Consider the following 18,640-nt stretch of genomic DNA (forward strand, 5'->3'; position numbering starts at 1 on the left):
CTCTCTCTCACACACACACACACACACACACACACACACACACATTCCTCATTTCTCCGCATGCTGAAATTAGGCACAGAAGAGCCCTTTGCAACTTGGGACTATGCTGGTGCAAGCCACAACTTTCCGACCCCACACCCCACAGCCGTGCAGGAGACTTGGAGGAGTAACGGGTCTAGGGGGACGCTGAAGCCGCTCCCCGGGCCTGCTCCAGTGGTCTTGGGCGTCACTGAGGTCGCTGGAGTGCAGGGAGGTTAAAGCCACACACGCCCGCAGGGCTGTATTCACAGTGGACCCCCCCCCCCCGCCACTCAGCTGGGCAGTGTAGGAACTGGGTGGGCACCGGCGGGGTTCCGTAGGACACATGGTACTCGAGAAGCCCACCCCTGTTTTAATGGAACCCTTCTGCCATGGGATGCGCGGCAGGATGCAGGGACCCCACCTGCACACGTGTGAAGCGATGGGTGCCTAGCAGGAGTGCTCTTAAAGCTGAGCCCCTCTGCCAAGACAATTCTGGAGCAACGACTCCTTAGATTTTTCAAAACAAGTGGCACTGTGGTACATACACTGCTCCCATGCCTGCCTCCCTGAGAGAATCTGTGTGGTTTATTTGCTTTGCTTGAGCTTCCTCTTCACATGGTCCTCCTGAGATGACTTTCAGGAGACAAGGACGACTCCATCGAATCCAGTTACCACGCTTGCTTTCCTGGAAGGTGGCTCCCTTGCCTTCCCCGCCTCCTGCCTTGCCTTCTTCATCTGCCTAACAGTGAGAGATCCTCCACCTCACACCTCCATTCCGCCTCCCCTCTTCCTGAAGTGCATGTGTGTGGATTATGGGCTGGGGAATACATAGTCCTGCTGTGTTTAGCAACGGGAAGTAAACTTTACCATTAGTGAAATCCTTGACGTAGTTGAACTGTGGGGTCGGTATTTGCAAAGTAATTCTGGACTGCCTTAGAAATGACCGAGATGGGCTATTTAAAGGACCGGTGATCTTTCCACTGTGAACTGTGTGTAGTGCCAAGAGGCGGTGTTTGTATCCTTCAGCATTTGGGCTGACAGGCTATCGTTTGATTTATTTGTTTGTTCATTATATTTTTATATTGCCCAGTAGCTGAAGCTCGTAGGGCAGTTCACAACAATTTAAAATACCGTATAAGTTACATTATGAAAGTTTTAAAATACACCGTGAATTAGAATATAATTAAAACCCAAAGTAAAATCTAGCATCCTTGCAGAGTTTTAAAATACAGTAAGAGATCTAGAACAACAGAAAACGAAAGACTAAATGCCTGAGAAAACAGGAAGAGCTTCTCCTGGCACTGGGAAAAGCACAGCATAGGTATCAGGAGTGCTCCTTGAAGGGGCTCATCCTGTTACTGGGGGGCCACAACAGCAAAGGCCCCCCTCTTAGCCATTCACCTCACCGCCTTTGGCAGGGGCTCCCTGAGAAGGGCTGCCGAAGAGACTCGTAGGGACCAAACAGGCATATTTGGGAGGCGCTGGCCCGTCTGGTAAGCTGGAGCCAAGCAGTTCAGGGCTTTGAACCCGCACTCTGAACCAGCTCCACATGCGGACCAGCAGTCAGTGAGGATGGAAAAGTACTGGCAGAAACTGAGCCGTTAATGGTCTCTCTGCCCCGTTTGGGGTCAGCTGAAGCATCCGGTCTATTTTCAAAGGCAGCCCCATGTATAGGCATTGCGGTTATTAGACAAGAGGTTTCCGGCACATGGATAAATGCAGTTAGGCAATAAGCAGATGAAAGGGGCTCCGTGCCCCCAAGTCCACCTGGGTCTTTAAAAAGAATGCTGAGTGCAGTCAGCGCAAAATGGTGGGCCTGGACCTTTAGGGAGAGTGCAGCCCCTTCCATAACAGGCCGCATGTTACTCGTCCTGGTAGGGGATCTCCCTACTAATGATGCCTCCATCCTTAACCGAGTGGAAGTTCGTTTTCTTTCTACTTTGTTTTTTCTTTCTTGTAGTGGCCGGGGAGGCAACAGCTAGCCAGCATTAATCTGCCATCCCCTTTTCTATGCACGTGTCAACAGACTTGCAGAATATACGTTCAGCCCTCCTTGTGCCGTGCTTTTTCTGCATGAGGAGAATGGATGTTGTGAAGGAGGACCGTGCTGAACTCTGTAACTGCTTCCAGCCTGGGGCCTCCCTCTGCAGCAGGCTCCTCCCCGTCTTCCTCTCCCCAGGTGTGTCACCGTTCAGCCAGGTTCTGTTTCGGATTTGGCGAACTCGCATGGCCTGGGCATTCTGCTTGGCGCAGACGACAGCTGCAGGGCCAGCCGCTTCTTGTGTACGAGGTATCTTTTAAAAGATAATCAGACCATTCCAAATGGATCCTCTATGGCATGCGCAAAGTAAAAATGTTGACTTAGGACCATTCTTTCAGGAAATAAATTTGAATGCTGAATTTTCACAGTTGTCTGCTGATGTTCTCTGTACAGCAGGGGTAGCAAATCTTTCTGTTGGAAGTGGTTGTGAGACACAGAGGACCTTCCTGATGACCACTCACCGCTAATCATTTAATTATCTAGTTATTGTAGCCCTAGGCTGGTAAAGCTACCGAAAAGGGACAGACTGTTAGAACTCCTGGAAAGCAGTAGCCTTTCATTATTTAAATTTCTATCCCATCACCCTACCTACAGCATTAAAAAGTATATTAAAATGGAAGTATGCGGTGTTGTTCCGTGTTGTCAAGTTGTCTCCAACCCCATGAATGAATTAGCGCCTTCCAAGATGTCCTGTCCTTCACAGTCGGACTCAACTCTTGCAAACTCCAGGCTGGAACTTCCTTTATGAAATTTAGCCATCTCCTGGTTGGTCTGTGCTTCCGCTTCTTTCTGCCTTTGATTTTCCCTGGCATGGTTATTGTCTTCTCCAATGAGCTTCTCATGAGATGCCTGAAGTAGGATCATCTCAGTTTGATCGTTTTTGCTTTTAGGGGAAGCGCTGGCTTGAGTTGAGCTGGGGCCCACGTGTTCATCTTCCTGGAAGTCCAGGGTGTTCACAAAGCACCATGTACTCACACTCCAGCACCATGCTCTGAATGTGCCCATCTTCTTGCCAATTGCCTTCGCTGTCTGGCTTTCACACCCACACATAGTGAAAAGTTCACAGGGCATATAGAAATCAGTTAACTCTGTGTTGCAGGTACAGCAAAGGCTGAGACAGGGTGCCCATGTGTTCAAGGCTGAGGAGAGATTCAAACTAGCTATTTCTTGATTCAGCACAATCAAGAGCCAGTGTGGTGTCGTGGTTAAGAGCATGGGACTGGGACTCAGAAGTTCTGGGTTCGAGTCCCCGCTCAGCCATGGAGCCCACTGGGTGACTTTGGGCCAGTCACAGACTCTCAGCCCAACCTACCTCACAGGGTTGTTGTTGTGGGGATGAGATGGAGGAGGAGAATGATGTAAGCTGCCTTGAGCCCTTTGTAGGAAAAAGGCAGGATATAAATCTCAGTATACAACATACATATACAATGTCATATTTGCTACATCACACCTGCTCTGACAGACTATGCCCCGTATGCATGTGGTTGAAGTAAGCAAGGGCACCCCCATTGTGGGGCACTGTCAGTCAGACCAGGAAGCAACACTATATTTTGTTGGCGAATAATTGTGGCCAAGATTGCGAGTGTGTTTACTGTTGGGGAGTGACACGGCACATCCTTGTCCAAGCGCAGTTCATGTTTAATACAATATAATACAAACATGCATTCAAGGAAGAGACGGAAAAACTAAAATGGCAACCTCCTTTTGTGTCACGCTATTAGAGTTGGAGCCTGTTGCAGATGGGGATGACCTGCTCGCTACTATGAGCTCTCTCTGTGTGTATATTTGCTATAGAGTTGCTAAATGGGAAAGATCTAGAGCATTTCATAATAAACTTAAAAGAGATTTTCCTGTGGGAAGCTCAAGTCCAAATGCACCAAATTTTCAGGAGTTGGCAGGATGAATGTTTTCTAAGGCGTGTTCTGCGACCTTTCCCCTGCAAAGAGAGGCTCATTTGCTTTCCGACCATCGCAACACATGTAGATCTCAAGCTTTCGTTCCTTCTAAACATGGAAATAAGAGAAATAATTGCATTTGGAGTGACAGCGTGGTTCAACTGCTCCGTTTTCATGGTCCATCTTTGGACTTAATTTCCGTAAGAATTATATTCATGCAGGCAAGAGATCAAGAAACTCAAGACTGCTGGGTTGGGCATTCGGTCCATTTCCTTCAGTAAATTCTGGCTCTGACATTCACCGTCTAAAAGTGAGTGCAGGTGCCACAGTTCCTCACTGAACCCAGGAGCAACCTTGTGGCCTTGGCCAGAAGCGGTTGAGAAAGTTTAGGGAAACTTGAGCGCTCACAGCCTAGTCCTCACGGGGGACTAGGAGAGAGATCTCCATAACCCACATTTAATTCCAAGTACTCCTGCCATCATTTCATAGCCTTTCCATCATAAGCTGGTTTCCCTACTCCTTCTTTTTAAACAACAGACAGGTGTTTTGCACAAAAAGCCTTTATTTCTGTTGTACAGCCAGCACACTATAGCCACCAGAGGAGGACACTCTGAGCATGAACAGTCCTTTGCTGAACCCAAACAAGAAGCAACTTCCAAGTCCCCTGCATTTCAGTTACCCTAGGCTCCACGCCCCTGTGTGTGCCCCTCTGAAGAAGGGCTGCCGCCTGGTTCTATGCAGGCCCTCCTAACCTGACAGCACGTCATGGGGTCAGGAATTGAACCAGACATGCGCTCATCTTCCTCCTCTCCCTCCATTGTCAAACCCAGTCTGTTCCCGTGGGTTGCTTGAACACCCGGAGACGGTGGCCTCAAGATAATGTTGCCCTCCTCCATCATCGCAGTGCCTGCATTTCTCACTCCCCAGCCCGTACAGTCCTCATTAAAAAAAAAAAAAAATGGTGTCACACTGACCCTGGAAAGTACGCCACGAGCAACTGCCTCTTCCATTCCCAACAGTTTCCTTTTCCCAAGAAGAAACTGGATACAGCCAATGGATACAGTCAGTCCAGGCAAGCTATGGCAGGAATGCAGCTGACGGCAACTGCGGGAGTGGCTGGAACGGCTGAAGAGGAGGAGGTCAACTGGGCAGACTGAGAGAGCTCGACCTGGTTTAGAGCTCCCTCGCCCAGGAAACCTCTTTCTGGACTGTGCCATGGCTGTGGCGCCATCGTGGAATTGCATGATGAAATGTTCCTCCATAGTAAAATGGAACAGGAGTCCTCTTCAGAGAAAGATAGACATGTTATATTGCATTAGCACCTGCATTTGTCTGTTGTTGTTACAGACCGTCCAGCCATCTGCAGCTGATGGTTCCCCTTTGAATGAAAGCCCTACAAAATGGCCATCCGTGACATTCCTGTTCCGAATTCAGGGCTGTGGCTCCCTTTATGGAGCCCATCCGTCTCATAGCTGGCCTCCCATTTCTTCTTCTGCCTTTGAATTTCCCTAGCAGGATGGTCTTCTCAAGTGAGTCTTCCCGTCCCATCATGTATTCGAAGTACGAAAGCCTCGGTTTTGTCATTTTTGCTCCTAGGGAAAGTTCTGGCTTGATGCCTTCAGGGGGCTATTTTAAGTCCATTTTAAATTTTAAATCCATTTTACTTTAATAATTATCTTAATGGATGAGATAGCTTTGTTCTGTTATGGGGAGCAGCAATTAGCTGGCAAAGTTTTATAACGGAAGGTGGAATACTGTGAAATCTTTTGGAACAGTTTTCTTCTTTCAGCTTTGAACATTGGAGAGCCAGTGTGGTGTCGTGGTTAAGAGTGCAGGACTGGGACTCAGGAGTTCTGGGTTCGAGTCCCTGCTCAGCCAGGGAGCCCACTGGGGGAATTTGGGCCAGTCACAGGCTCTCAGCCCAACCTACCTCACAGGGTTCTTGTTGAGGGGATAAGATTGAGAGCAGCAGGAGGAGAATTAGGTAAGCTGCTTTGAATTATTTGTAAGAAAAAGTGGGATATACATCTCATAAATCAATAAAAGCATGTGCAGAACATAAGATTCACAAACCAGTGCAAACCAATCTGTGAGCCCTTTTAAATAAGCATTTATAGGATGGAATGTAACCGTGTGCTTCAGCCCGTAGTTTCATAATAGGTAGGACTCTATGAGGAATATGATGAGGATCTACCCAATTCTCACCTCCTGATTGAACACGGGTTTGTGCAGAACCTGCAGCTGAAGTACATAATACAAATACAAATGGGCCAAAAACCTGTTTGGCAGCCAGCATGCATTGGAGAACTGACTGAGGAAAACATTTGAGCTGCACCTTTGATTAACTGATTAATAATTGAATCTTTAATCACTGAGATAAAAATGTGTACTGTTTAAAGCTGGCACAGTTGATGAGTGCATCTGGAAATACGCACGTGAAAATAGGCATTATTTTTGTGCAGAAGAAGCAGTGCTCATAATCAGATGTAGACCTGGAGACTGAACAAGCTTCAAGATGAAATTCAGAAAGCTCAGAGCTGCTGATTTGCACAGCCCCAGTGATAGGTGGCGTGAAGCTTTTTGTAAAGGTGGCTCTCTTATTAGTGAATAAATGGAGAATTCTTTGATTATACAGTCACCTTTTGATATGTAAATCTAAGAATTCAGTCAACTGGGTAATGTTTACACAGTCCTTGAAGATGGCTGAGTAAGAGAAATGGTTGATCTGCGGTTCGCTTGTGCCAGCCTCAGAACTGGTGGATGTGAATTGGAGAGTCTTTACTACGCTGTCGTGAGCTCCGTGCAGTCCTCTATTTTGGAATAGCGTGACACACACCCCTGATTGGATCTTGCTAAGAAACACCGGCATTGTATAGCAGCTCCTCTTATGTAGAGGCTTTGGGAAGAAGTTGAGAATTAGGGTGGAGCAGGTGCCCTCTTCCTCATTTTGGCCTTAGTCCTCGTCTGGAGAAACGTTCCAGTTAGTGTGAACAATGCTACAGAAAAGCAGCCGCTGGTTATACAGCCCGTGTTTGTCCCGAGTGGACTCATGATACCCACCGTTCAGCAAATGGCCCCACCTGCCTGCTTGAAGTGGTCTTTCCCAAGGGAAGACCCCTCACAGAGGTGGCAGAGAATATTTGATGGCTGAAGCTGTGGCGCCCGTCGGGAAACCTAAGTGAGCTTCGTGGCACAATGGAGAGAAGGGGATTGGCAGCAACATCGTCAGACTGCCTGGCCAGCACTCCCCTGCCCTTCTCGAAAGACCAGACGAATGGGAGCCTTTTCATCTCTGGTTCCAAGAGCAGTTTTCGTACAGCCTTATAAGTGTAGCACCCCCCTTTTCTTCTTTTCACCATCTAGACGCAAGTTATAATAAGTTTGCCAGCTAACCAAATCGGGGGGTGACCGACCCTGTTATATTTGTGCCTTTTGGCAGCAGCAGGAACCGTCAGCAGCAGGTGCATCGCCTCCTGGCCGGAGATGTTGCGGCCTAGCATCCTCCAGGGCAAACATTGCAACTGGGGAGAGCCAGCACCAACCCAGGGAAAGAAACCAGCCCACTCCACCCACTGAGGATTCCAGTGGCTTGTGTGAGGCTCACCGTCTTCCTGGGAGGTGCGGTTTCTTTAGAGCTGGTGATGATTCACCCCTGGTGTGTTCCCAACAAAGGTTTTCCCTTGGAGGTGTCCAGGAAAGACATGGGGCAATTGTCTGAAGGGGCAACTTCCAATAAAATAGTGGGATAGATAGGGCTGCTGGGGGGTGTTTGCTTGTGTTGGGAAAATTTGGATAAATCTTGTCTGAAAAGCATTACTCCTGTGTGCCTTTGCATTGTGGGATCAAATCCTGTACTTCTCAAACCACGCTAAGTCACTGTTTCAAATGGCCTTCATTCCCCGCTCCTTTCTCTGCTGTAAGTTACAGCAGACAGGCCATTTTAGCCCAGATATGCATTGTAAATAGTCATTGTTGGAATTCAGTTTACAATAATCTTTTGATAGCCCAGAGGGCTTCATGTGCCCTGATCATGCAGAATGTTTAGAGTCGAGATAGGGGTCTGAGCTCATCATGAATAGTTTCTAGTGGCTTGAATTTGCATGTCTGAGCAGACCTGGAGATGGGTTCAAGTGTCAATACAGACAATTAGAAATATTGTGATCTCATTGTTACTGTGTGATTGACTGACATTTCTTTATCTGTTCTGTGTGTGATGACCTCGGAATCTTATTGTAATCTCTGCATTCTGTCACCGATTGCCTTGTACCTGTGTCCCTATAAATGCCCTGCAATGGTATTGAAGCTCTGCAGCAGAGTTCACTCTGCCTGCCCGGTAATGCATGCATTATCGTGAGTGTACCGCGGGAACCTTGGGGTAACGCAATAAAGCCTCAGATGGTCTGGACACTTGGTCTTTCCCACGAGTTTTATTCCCTCTTCTCAAATTGAGATTCCGGGATTCTGACACTTGCTACACACAGACACCCCCCCCCCCATGTGATCTACATGATATGTGAAGCTGATGGTCCGTCCTGGTGCTTGTTCCCCCTTTGGGCGGGTTTGAGTTTTTGGTAGATTCCTGGGGTGAGCCGAGGTTTGTGGCTAAGGGAGGAATGGGGGCTAGGCAGAGGGCAGAGGGTGTTGCAGTGGTGGGAAGTGACGGCCTCAGTTGAAGGGAACCGGGCTGAGTCTGCTGCCGCTTTCTGCTCTACCTCCCAACCCTCAGTAGTCTTGGGAGTCGTCCTGCGGCCTCCTTTGGACTGAAGGTGCTGGTGACGAATGCTAGGCTAATGGGAAATGTGGTGTGATCATTGCATGGATTTTTAGTTTTGGAACATCAGAATGATCCTTTAATAAAATTTAACTACTTGAAGTGTTAAATTCTCTTAGCACATTTTCAGGTCTATCTTGTTTTGCCTAAGTGCACAAATGCACAGAAAACCAGAAGTCTCCCTTAGGGGAGACATGCTGATGGACAACAACAGGAAGAACCTGCATAATGGTGTCACTTTCTATTATAAAATGAGATGAAGTGATCCCTGGAAATACTGTATAGATGGCTTTCTAAATATTGGGAATATAGAGAATTTAACTGATGGGGCTGCTTTGAAAAGAATCCCAAATGCACTGAAGCAACCCAGCTAGGCTGGGACAGCAAACTCTGCGATTTGAATTCCCATCAGAGGATGGTTTAGTCTCATCAAGCAGAAAGACTTTGCACTGACTAGGCCAGATTTTTTCTTACCACTGAAAAAAAGTTCTTTACTTCTTTGGCCATCCCTCCTTTCTCAGATTAGGCTGTTAGGATAGAGTATAAACGTGCTGGCCAGTAGGAGAAAAGAACGCTGATATTTAGAGAGATACTTTCAGTGGAGTTGCTCGGCACATGAGTCTTCCTACTGGGCAGTTCTTGTCTTTGACTTCCTCCTCTTCCCTTGCAGTTGTATCAGGTGTGAAAATTGAAGGATAATATCAGGATAGTAACAAAGATAACTTTGATCTTCTGCTGTGCATTATGAAATCTGTACCTCTCTATTTTAAAAAGGGGGGCTAGATGAGCAGTAAAAAAATGGAGTCAAATAAGTTTAAAAACATGATACCTGCCTTTAAAAATGCCATTTACTAGCTCACTGTTGTAAATGCGTTCCCCATTTGCAGGGATAAAATTAACACTCAGCAATACAAGGCATAAGTTGTATCAGACCTCGTACACTGCAGCCAATTAAAGTAATTCTGATAAATATTGCTTCTCAAGTCTTATGAAAGAATATATCCCCCAACCATGAAGAGCAATTTGTTATGGAATAGCAAGAAGAGTGAACCTGATCCTCCCTCTTCTTTCTTCCGGATGCTCCAAGCCAATGCCACGCCGCTCACAGTATCAGCAAAGCGAGTGTGCAATGTAGGTGTGCTAGATGTTAAAAACGGGTGGAGAGAGAGGTGGGCGTGCGTTCCGTCCCATATAAAGCTGCTTATACAGATTGCCTAGCAGAGCCTTGGCAGCAGGCAGCAGTGCCTGGGGCAAGCCTTCGGCCTGCTGGGGTAGCTGCTGAGCGGGTGGAGAGAGGGAGCAGATCTGCTCCCACTCATGGGCCTTACTGCCACCCCAGGGGAATAGACTGCCCCTTGACAGGAGCTCCTTGATGGTGCCAAAGGCTAGGGGAGTTCCCCACCGTACCCGGAGAGGCTTCAGCAGTCAGAGCTGTCCCTGAAGTCAGGACGGTGGCACCAGAAAGCGCAGTTGGGCGAGAGAGGAGTTAAAACATGGGTCCTCAAGCTACGGCACGCGGGCTGGATCTGGCCCACCATAGCTCTCCATGCGTGTGCACGCGGGCGGCAAGGTGCCGGCTTGCTCGCAAGGAGATCGTTTTGGAGTCGTTGGGAGAAAATGATCTCTGTGCACGCATGCCCCTGCCTTTATGTGCGCACTTGCCCCCCCCACCTGGCCCATGCCCCCTGCCTGCACCACCTTGGCGGCCCACGCCCATCCCTGGCACCTTTCAACTGGCCCCCTATTCAAAAAGTTTGAGGACCCCTGAGTTAAAAGAATAGAAAAACTGGCCCCGCTTTTCTTCCTGCAAATGTTTTTCATGGATTCTTCCTTGTTCATATATTTGCGTGAGAATCTAAAGTAGGGTTGAGGGAGAGCCTTAGGATATATAGCTAGAATATACATATCCCAGTTTTAGTAACAATCCCTACCCTTGAATGGAGGGAATTAAGATGCTAATCCAGTATTATTGTCAATGTGAAGAGGTCAGTAAGAACTTTTCCCTGATGCCCTTTTAACTGCCGTGGGGTCGTGCCTTCTAGGCACTCAGAGATTAGTCTGTGTCAGCTGGTCTTCCGCTTCAAGGAACAATCGAGTGCCAAGCAGTGTCTTTTTACACAGACAATCTGGCACAAGTCAGCCTCGCCACTCCTTGCGGCTCCTTCCTGCTCCACGGACACCATGCAGAATGCCGAGCACTGCCAAGGCCAGCAGAGCTGGCAGGATGGTGCCTTGCTGGTCCCCCATGCTGTCCCCAAAAACTTGGATGCCCTTAGTATAAATATTTGCAGGGTGGCTTGCACAGTAGAACTAAAAGAATATTTTCACGAGCTCACAATGAAGTTAAAAGGCATAAAACAGCAGATAAAAGCTAGCAGCAATAAAATTAACACAATACAACAGTTGAACTTCCTGGTAACATAAAAGCTCTCTTCCTGGCACCCAAAAGATGCAAAAGTAGGCCAAAGATAAGCTTCCCTGAGAAGAAGCTCATTCTACCGGTGGAGCACCATAATCAAAGGCGCCCCCAGTTGCATTCATCTCATCTCTGAGGATGCTGGCGAACCTGAAGAGGTCCACAGATGATGGTGATGATAAGAGCACACAGGCAGATCGATCTTGACTCCTACAAGGTCCCATGGTCCCAAGTGTGTGCGTGCGTGTTTAATTTCTCTACTGTCCAATAGCCAAAGCTCTCAGTAGTTCTCAAGTATGGCTTGAGAGAAGAATTACTAACCTGGTTTTCCCATATTGCAATGCTGTGTTCTTTCTATATGAGGGCTGGAATATTACAATCGGGGTTTGGGTTAGGGTTTGAGAGGGAAACATTATTGACATTAAATTTTTCACAGCTCCTTTAGTTAAATTGGCTCAAAATGTGATTCATGTGTAGGAAAGAGGGTGCATTTTATTCTGTCAAGTTAATCTAAATTAATCTAAGCTTAATTATTCAACTTTCTTTAATATTTTACTAAAATATCCCTTTGCATATTTCATTTTGCTTCAGACATATTTTCAAACTATATCTGTGGAATGCATTTGTTTTGGCATACCTGTAAAACATATGGGCATGTCTGTATCTCAGTTGTGGCACCTGTCTCCATTTCATGCTCTGTCTAACTCTTAAGAATGCCGGCAAAGTTGATTTTGTTGTCGTTCCTTAAACTCAGTCACTGCACTTCTGACATTAGTATATAATTAAACGTGTCTATTACTGTTGTCTCAGATCTGTGTGCAAAAAGACACAAACAGAAACTACCAGGCTTACACCTCTGCAGGAGAGTGTCGGCAGGGTTCCTGGAGCGCAGCAGCTGCATCTACCTTTAAGCAACCTACAATTGGCCCATTCATAAGTTGTCCTGAATGATGTGTGAATTCCCATGCTGGGTTGCTAAGGGGCTAAATAACCATAGTTTCAGTTTCTAACTAAAAATAAGAATTTGCAGCTATTTTTAGCCCAGTTCTTGAGAGCGTTGGGTGATTGTGTTCAGTATCCAAATAAATCATTGTGCATCAATAAACCTAACTATTGAGTTTAAGGACTTGTCTACACTAGCACCAGTATTTTCTACTTTTGGTTTAAATGTTACAATCCTGACAGTTTGAATTAAAAGGGTGCCAAGTGACCCACAAGCTAGTGCTGAGCACGCTCCTAAGCCTCTTGCTGAATGCAACTGTGCCAGAGGTTAAACTATTGGTGGATTTCGCAGTTGGAGCCAAACAGTGATGGTCTTTGTCTTTGGGGCTCTTTGAGAAAAGAAGCGGTGAGTGTCCTTGAAAGCAGAACAAGGGGAACCTTATACTAAATGCTGATTATGAACACAAACTCACTGTGCTACGATTAACTGGAAAAGAGCTTCTTTGCAGCCATTTAGGAGTGTCCACAAACGCAGAAGTTCCAAGTCGTTTAATTTAGTAAGGGTCAGTGACGGAACATTTTCCTATATTGGAGAGTGTACAGTATGGGCATACTGTATTTCTGAATGTTTTACAAGAATTGGCTATTGGCTATAAGATACCACCACATGGCACAGCCCTAATCAACAGATCGCGCAGTAATACTTGCGCCAACCTCTCCCACGGCCAAGCCTTTGCACTCTGTCTACTGTATTATGTTGGCTTCAAATAATTTAAACAGCTCTCCTAAAGTCCTTGGTAACACTCCCACAATGGCTCACACATTTGCCCAACTTTGTCCATGATTCAGGAATTGCCATATTTTAAAAATGCACGTTTTGGGGGAGAGGATTATGCTATTATTTAAGCTACTTTATTCCTCTTAGTATCTAAGGTGTTCATAGCATTTTACATAAAAACACATATGGTGCAATATAAAAGCAGCATAAAACAACAAATACCTTTAAAATATTACAGTAGACAAGATGAACCAGGACTCTGCAAGCACTCATATTCTCCTGCAAGCTTTTAAGATGCCATTCACAAATTTAGAACATGCAAACAAGAAGAATAAAAGGAACATTAACAGTCTTGTTCAAATATTGTTCCTTCATTGGCTGACCAGTTTGACCTAAACACACCAAATTGACCCCAAGCTCTTCTGAGAATGCATATTGGTTGATCCTTGGTAGTCACACCCACCCTCTGGAACATTCTCGCATGCGGACTGAGAGGCAGAAACAGTAATGAGCTTTAGGCACCTTTTAAAAACGCATTTGTTCGCTCAGGTTTTGCCTGAATTGTCATCAGTTATGACATGCCTCCGTTTCACTGCTTACCAATGGTAAGAGAGCAGCCGCACGTATACAACTAAATCTCCGTTGGTGCACTTCGGAAAATCTGCAAGGATATCAACCTTCTAGTGAGATTAACAACAAAGAGTGCTATCAAGCTGGTGCTGAATTTCAGCAATATCATCTGAGGACGTAGGCTTAGAATTGCAGTCTATGCAGCCTCTTTTGGGCTGCACCAGTTGCATGTTCCCCAGCATTTCTCACATGCTGGAAAGATGTACCACTAATCCTCATGCAAGTTGTAACTCTCATGGGACACATGTGTGTGTGCATGATGCCACTAATTGAGGGGGAGCTTCCTCTCCTGTGATACCAGGTACTCTCTCAGCCTTGTATGATCTTGCGGTATTAATTCCTGTGAGGAGCCATGCCTGCAGCTGGAGCCTCCGGTCATCTTGGGCTGTAGTGGCGTACTTTGTGGAGGCTGGCTGGCTGGCTGGCTCCTCTCGAAGGCGATCTGTGCGCATGTGTTGTGGGGAGATGCCACATCCAGTCTCTTGGTGCTCTTGTTGGATTGTATGTACAGGGCCTTGGCAGACCTGTGTTTTCAGTCTAACAGAGCAGGTGCAGATCTTCCCTTCTACCTCCAGAAAACCTTGCTGAGTATTTTACAGGAAGATAATTACTGCTGAGTATAAGTCCTTTTGTAAATAATGTTTCTTTTTTCTCTTTTTAACAGGGCATTCAGAAATTGGCTAGCCAGTACTTAAAGAAGGAGTGGCCTGGAATAAAAGCAGAGGAGCGGAATGATTTTAGGTAATTTTAGCAGACACATCCATTTGCCTTGTCTTGCACCGCTACCACGTGGTCTCCGTTTTGTAACTTGCACTGCTTTGATACCATGTTGATCCAGTAGCCGCTCTCTCGTAATTGATGTTGTATTGTCATCTCATTGCTTTCTGAAACATGTTAAGACACTTTCGAAATCTGGGGGCTTCTGACAGATTTAAATGGGCCAACAGGGAGTAACAAGCTGCTCCATAAAAAAAACTCTTGTGCCAAATGTCTGCACCTCAAGAACATGTAGACTTCTACACAACAAGATCAGTAATGGTTTTGTGATGGCTGGAGGAGGCAAAGTAGGTTGAAGAAAGACATTCACCATTCCTCGTCCTGGCCTTGCTTAAAAGCAGTTGTCCCGTGAGCTGCTTCTGAGAAGCCCGCTTCCATAAAAGCTGTGCTCTCCTGAACATGGCCAGAGTTCTCTGCCTTGTGCAAGACTACATGGCACACGTGTGTTGTGGTTGCATGGGCAACCTTGGGAGACGGAGGCAGGCAAAGGCAGCATGAGTGGCACTGCCGGGCCAGGTGACACCAGCCGCCCTGGGGGAAGAAATCTCAGGTGCCCTTAGCTCTTTCTCCGATGGCCCTGCTCAGGTGTGACCATTTTGGGGCTTTGAGCAAGTGGTCCTTGCTGTGTGCTGTATTTTAAGCATTATAAGCCTGTTTGAGGAGTCTAATCGAAGCATGGAATATAAATCCAATACAGAAATAATAATGAATAATACTGCAAAATGTAAGAGCTTAAGTGAAATGTTCCAGGGTGGCCTTTCGATACTTTTCCCATACTTGAATGCAACTACCTGTGAGGTCTAGAAGTACTAGCTGAAATGCTTACCAACCAAAAGGGGAGTGGAGGCTAAGGAAGCATTTGTTCTGGAGGTCTGTGCTGTGATTCAGAATGCAAAGACGCCGCTCTGCAGATGGTCCAGCATGTGGGCCGAAGGCAGTCGTGGTCCAGAACATCTCAGGGGCTCCAGGTTGCCTCCCTGTAATTTTGGTCATGCCCGGGAGCAAGCTTCCGCTCATGTGCCCTTGTTGTACATTCAGGCGTTGGTGTGAACTGCAATGACAATGGCTGAGGAAGGTGTAGGAACCCACAATCTACACTCACAACTCCCGCACTGGATGTGCATGAACAGGCCACATAAGTTGTGAGCCATGCCTTAATGTTTATAGGGCTTAAAAGTGAGGCTGAGGCTTGCAGACATTATTTTTTGAGGCTTATAAGAGCATGAATTTGGTTAGGAATAATCTTCATTTTCGTTTTCCAGCTTCCCAGCTTTCGGGAACATAGCTCTTTTTGTTGCTAATTTAAATCAAAGTTGAAGTTAGTTGGCACACCTTACTGTGGCTGACTAGATAGGTCCCTGCTATCACCTCAGCACCCCTTTTGTTTTCAGAAACCATGATAATGTGTCAGCTTCTAGATGTCTAGAGAGACTTTCAGTTAGTGAGCAGCTTATGGAACTGAACTACAGGCGCCTCGGTGGTAAGACTGTGGGCTCGTTGTTCGCCCACCCTCTCCTTTGCCTTTCCCCACACGCCCAGAGAACGTCTGACATTTGTTTCTGTGTTTTAGGAGCATGTATCCAGTGTGGAAATCATTTCTTGAAGGCACCGTGCAAGTGGCACAATCCAGGCTTAATATCTGTGAAAATTATAAAAACCTAATTTCTGAACCTGCAAGGGCGGTGAAGTGCTTTAAAGATCAGCAGCTGAAAAAGGTATTCTAGGAAATGTCAGTGTGCATTCTCAGTTTCGAGGCACGGTTGTGCAAATAGTATGTTATTATTTATTTGTTTGCCTCTTATTACATTACTGCCCAGTAGCTGAAACTCTGGGTGATTCACAGTAGTTTAAAAACAAATTAAAAGCATAAAATGCATCATGAAACAAAGTATAAAATTTAAATGTGAGAATCTTTGGTCATGTTATTTTTTTGTTCTGTATCGTTGATAAAGAAGACCTTTGTTCTCTCCAGAACAGAGCTTTGATAGAGGTTGTGATGCCTTTTTTCTGTCTCTTTGTATGATGCATTATGCCTCTTTCTCAACCCATCTAATGTAAAGTATAGTGTTCTTTTTCATGCATTGCTTATAAAATACCTTGTGATCCTCATCTCTGTACAAGGCCACATGGCGTACATATCATTGTACCTTTTAAGTACCAAAATGTCTAGTCCTCATGACTTCAGACAGCTTCAGAAGCAATGGGTGGTGTCTGAAGACTACTGAAACCACAAAATGTCTGAAGTGGACTTTAATGGTTGAAAAAAAAAAAAGGTCACTTAAGCGCTTTATGCATTTCCTTGTTCCTGTTCCCAACCTGCACTAATTTCTTCTTGCATTTCTCCTGTGGTCCATTTCTATGCCAAAGCCTGGTATATTTCTAAACCATTTAATCTTTCTCCCCTTCCACACCCCACAGTATGTTTGTGTTTTCAAACCCAAATCTTGGGGACAGAAAGAAATCCTAAACAGTAATTCTGAGATCACTTCATCTCAAAAAGGATTGGGGAATGGGGAAGGGTACCGAAAAGTGGAACCTAAAGCATCTGGCCCATTCTGGATTAGGAAAAAAGACAGCCGAGGGGGAGAACTGTATGGAATAGGTAGATTTCTTTTTCTTCCTCTTTTGTAGTAGGAGTCAGCTTCACCCTAATAAAGTTGGCCAGTAAATAATAAAAGGACAGGTGCTGCGTCATACAAGTACTTTATAGAATGCACCACCATGGGATGTGGTAATTGCCTCTGGATGGCCTTAGAAGAAGGATTAGAGAGATTAATAGAGGCTGGGTCTAGAAAAGCTAAGCAGAACCTTCATTTGCTGAAGTCCCGTCCGTCTGAATACAAGCAGCAGCAAGGGGAGGCAGTAGCTTATGACCTGGTTCTCACGACATGGCATAATCCCCCAGCATGGTATAATTTACCCACAGTGGTGATTGTGTCGTGCTGGGTGCCCTTGGTCCGACTGCTTGCTGTGTATTGAGAAACCAGTTGGCAGCGGTTGTTTGAAGGTCAGACAGCTCTCTAACCCGTGCCTTGTTTTAGGGCTGTCTAAACAACCTTTGCCAGCTGGGGTCGCACGGTGCAGCAAGCCCTGACAGGCTGGGAACCCGTGGGCACCACTGCAGCAATGGCCTCCACAGATGCCTAGCACGATGCAGCCGCTCTCAGTGGGAAGCTCGGCCATGGTGGTCTGCCCCTGCCTGGAGGCTTCTCAGAAACATCTGGCTGTCAGGAGCTGTTCTGCTCTGATACTGCAAACCAGTTCTTACATTCTTGCATTTCCATTGTTGTTGTTATCGGATATTTGAGACCTCTGGTGCAGAATCTGGAACGGTACAGGTGACTAAGAGGTGAATGCATCCCTGACTAGATAGATTTGTCAGGGACTGAAGTAGTTCCCAGTGCTTTAGGATTGGGGTGTACGTGCCTTCCTGTTGACATTAATGGGTTTGACTTGAAGCAGCAAAAGGTCACAATGCTAGCACACACTTCCCTCAAAAGAACTGGAGAGAAACATACAGCAGAAGACAACATACTTTGTTGAGAATCCATGAAAATAGGTGTATTTGGGGGTAGCTGTGAAATTTGTCAAATTATTCTAGAATAGGCTTTGAAATTAAGATGCAGCACCTTTAAAAATATTTAAAGAATTATCCAACTCTCTTAGTGTGCAGTGGGTGATACTGAGATGGTTCAGCCACATCCTGTAAAGACATCCCAGGCAGCTGGCCAAAAAATAAATACAGAAGTAACTTTGTGCATTAATACACAGAGCAGGCTATTTTGATTAGGAGAGGCATGCTTTCCAATTTCTGGGAAATGATGTGGCCGATGAAGTGCTGTTTGTTAAATATATTTAGGGTAGTTTTTCGAGCTTTGTAGCAATATATTTCCAGCGGTTACCAGAAACACATTGACTGTATAAGATACCAGTTCACAGTCTGGGTGCCCATGCACGACCTTTCGCAGTGAACCTTGCATTGATTAAATGGGGTGTAGATCAGAGTTCTTATGGAATCACATGAAGAAACTCTGCAGCACCACTCAGGTGGATCTGCTGGGGCAAAAACAAGTTTGGGAAAGGGCAGATTTGGAGTGGATTAGCCCATCCGTCCCCAGCTACATCTTTCCTGCTGCATCTTCTACATCCCACCCACCATTGTGTGTGATACTTGAAAAGGGTGGGCTTACATACAGTGTGGTGTAGTGGTTAGAGCATGGGACCGGGACTCAGAGGATCTGGGTTCTAGTCCCCGCTCAGCCATGGAGCCAACTGGGGGACTCTGGGCCAGTTACAGACTCTCAGCCCAACCCACCTCACAGGGTTGTTGTTGTGGGGATAAGATGGAGGAGGAGATGTAAGCTGCCTT

At 46.1% G+C, this 18,640-nt stretch overlaps 1 protein-coding gene across 3 annotated transcripts in view; it reads left to right on the forward strand.

Annotated features, from left to right (window-relative positions):
• Positions 1-18,640, forward strand: part of FCHSD2 (FCH and double SH3 domains 2) — a 160,597-nt gene that overhangs the window by 69,911 nt on the left and 72,046 nt on the right. For all 3 annotated transcript variants that reach the window (XM_044450190.1, XM_044450188.1, XM_044450189.1), the window contains exons 4-5: positions 14,159-14,235; positions 15,842-15,986. In XM_044450190.1, coding sequence (XP_044306125.1) covers positions 14,159-14,235; positions 15,842-15,986 — 222 coding nt within the window. The remainder of the gene's footprint in view (positions 1-14,158; positions 14,236-15,841; positions 15,987-18,640) is intronic.

This window comes from Varanus komodoensis, unplaced genomic scaffold (assembly GCF_004798865.1).
Source record: "Varanus komodoensis strain SLA01 unplaced genomic scaffold, ASM479886v1 scaffold63, whole genome shotgun sequence".
Classification (NCBI taxonomy): Eukaryota; Metazoa; Chordata; class Lepidosauria; order Squamata; family Varanidae; genus Varanus; species Varanus komodoensis.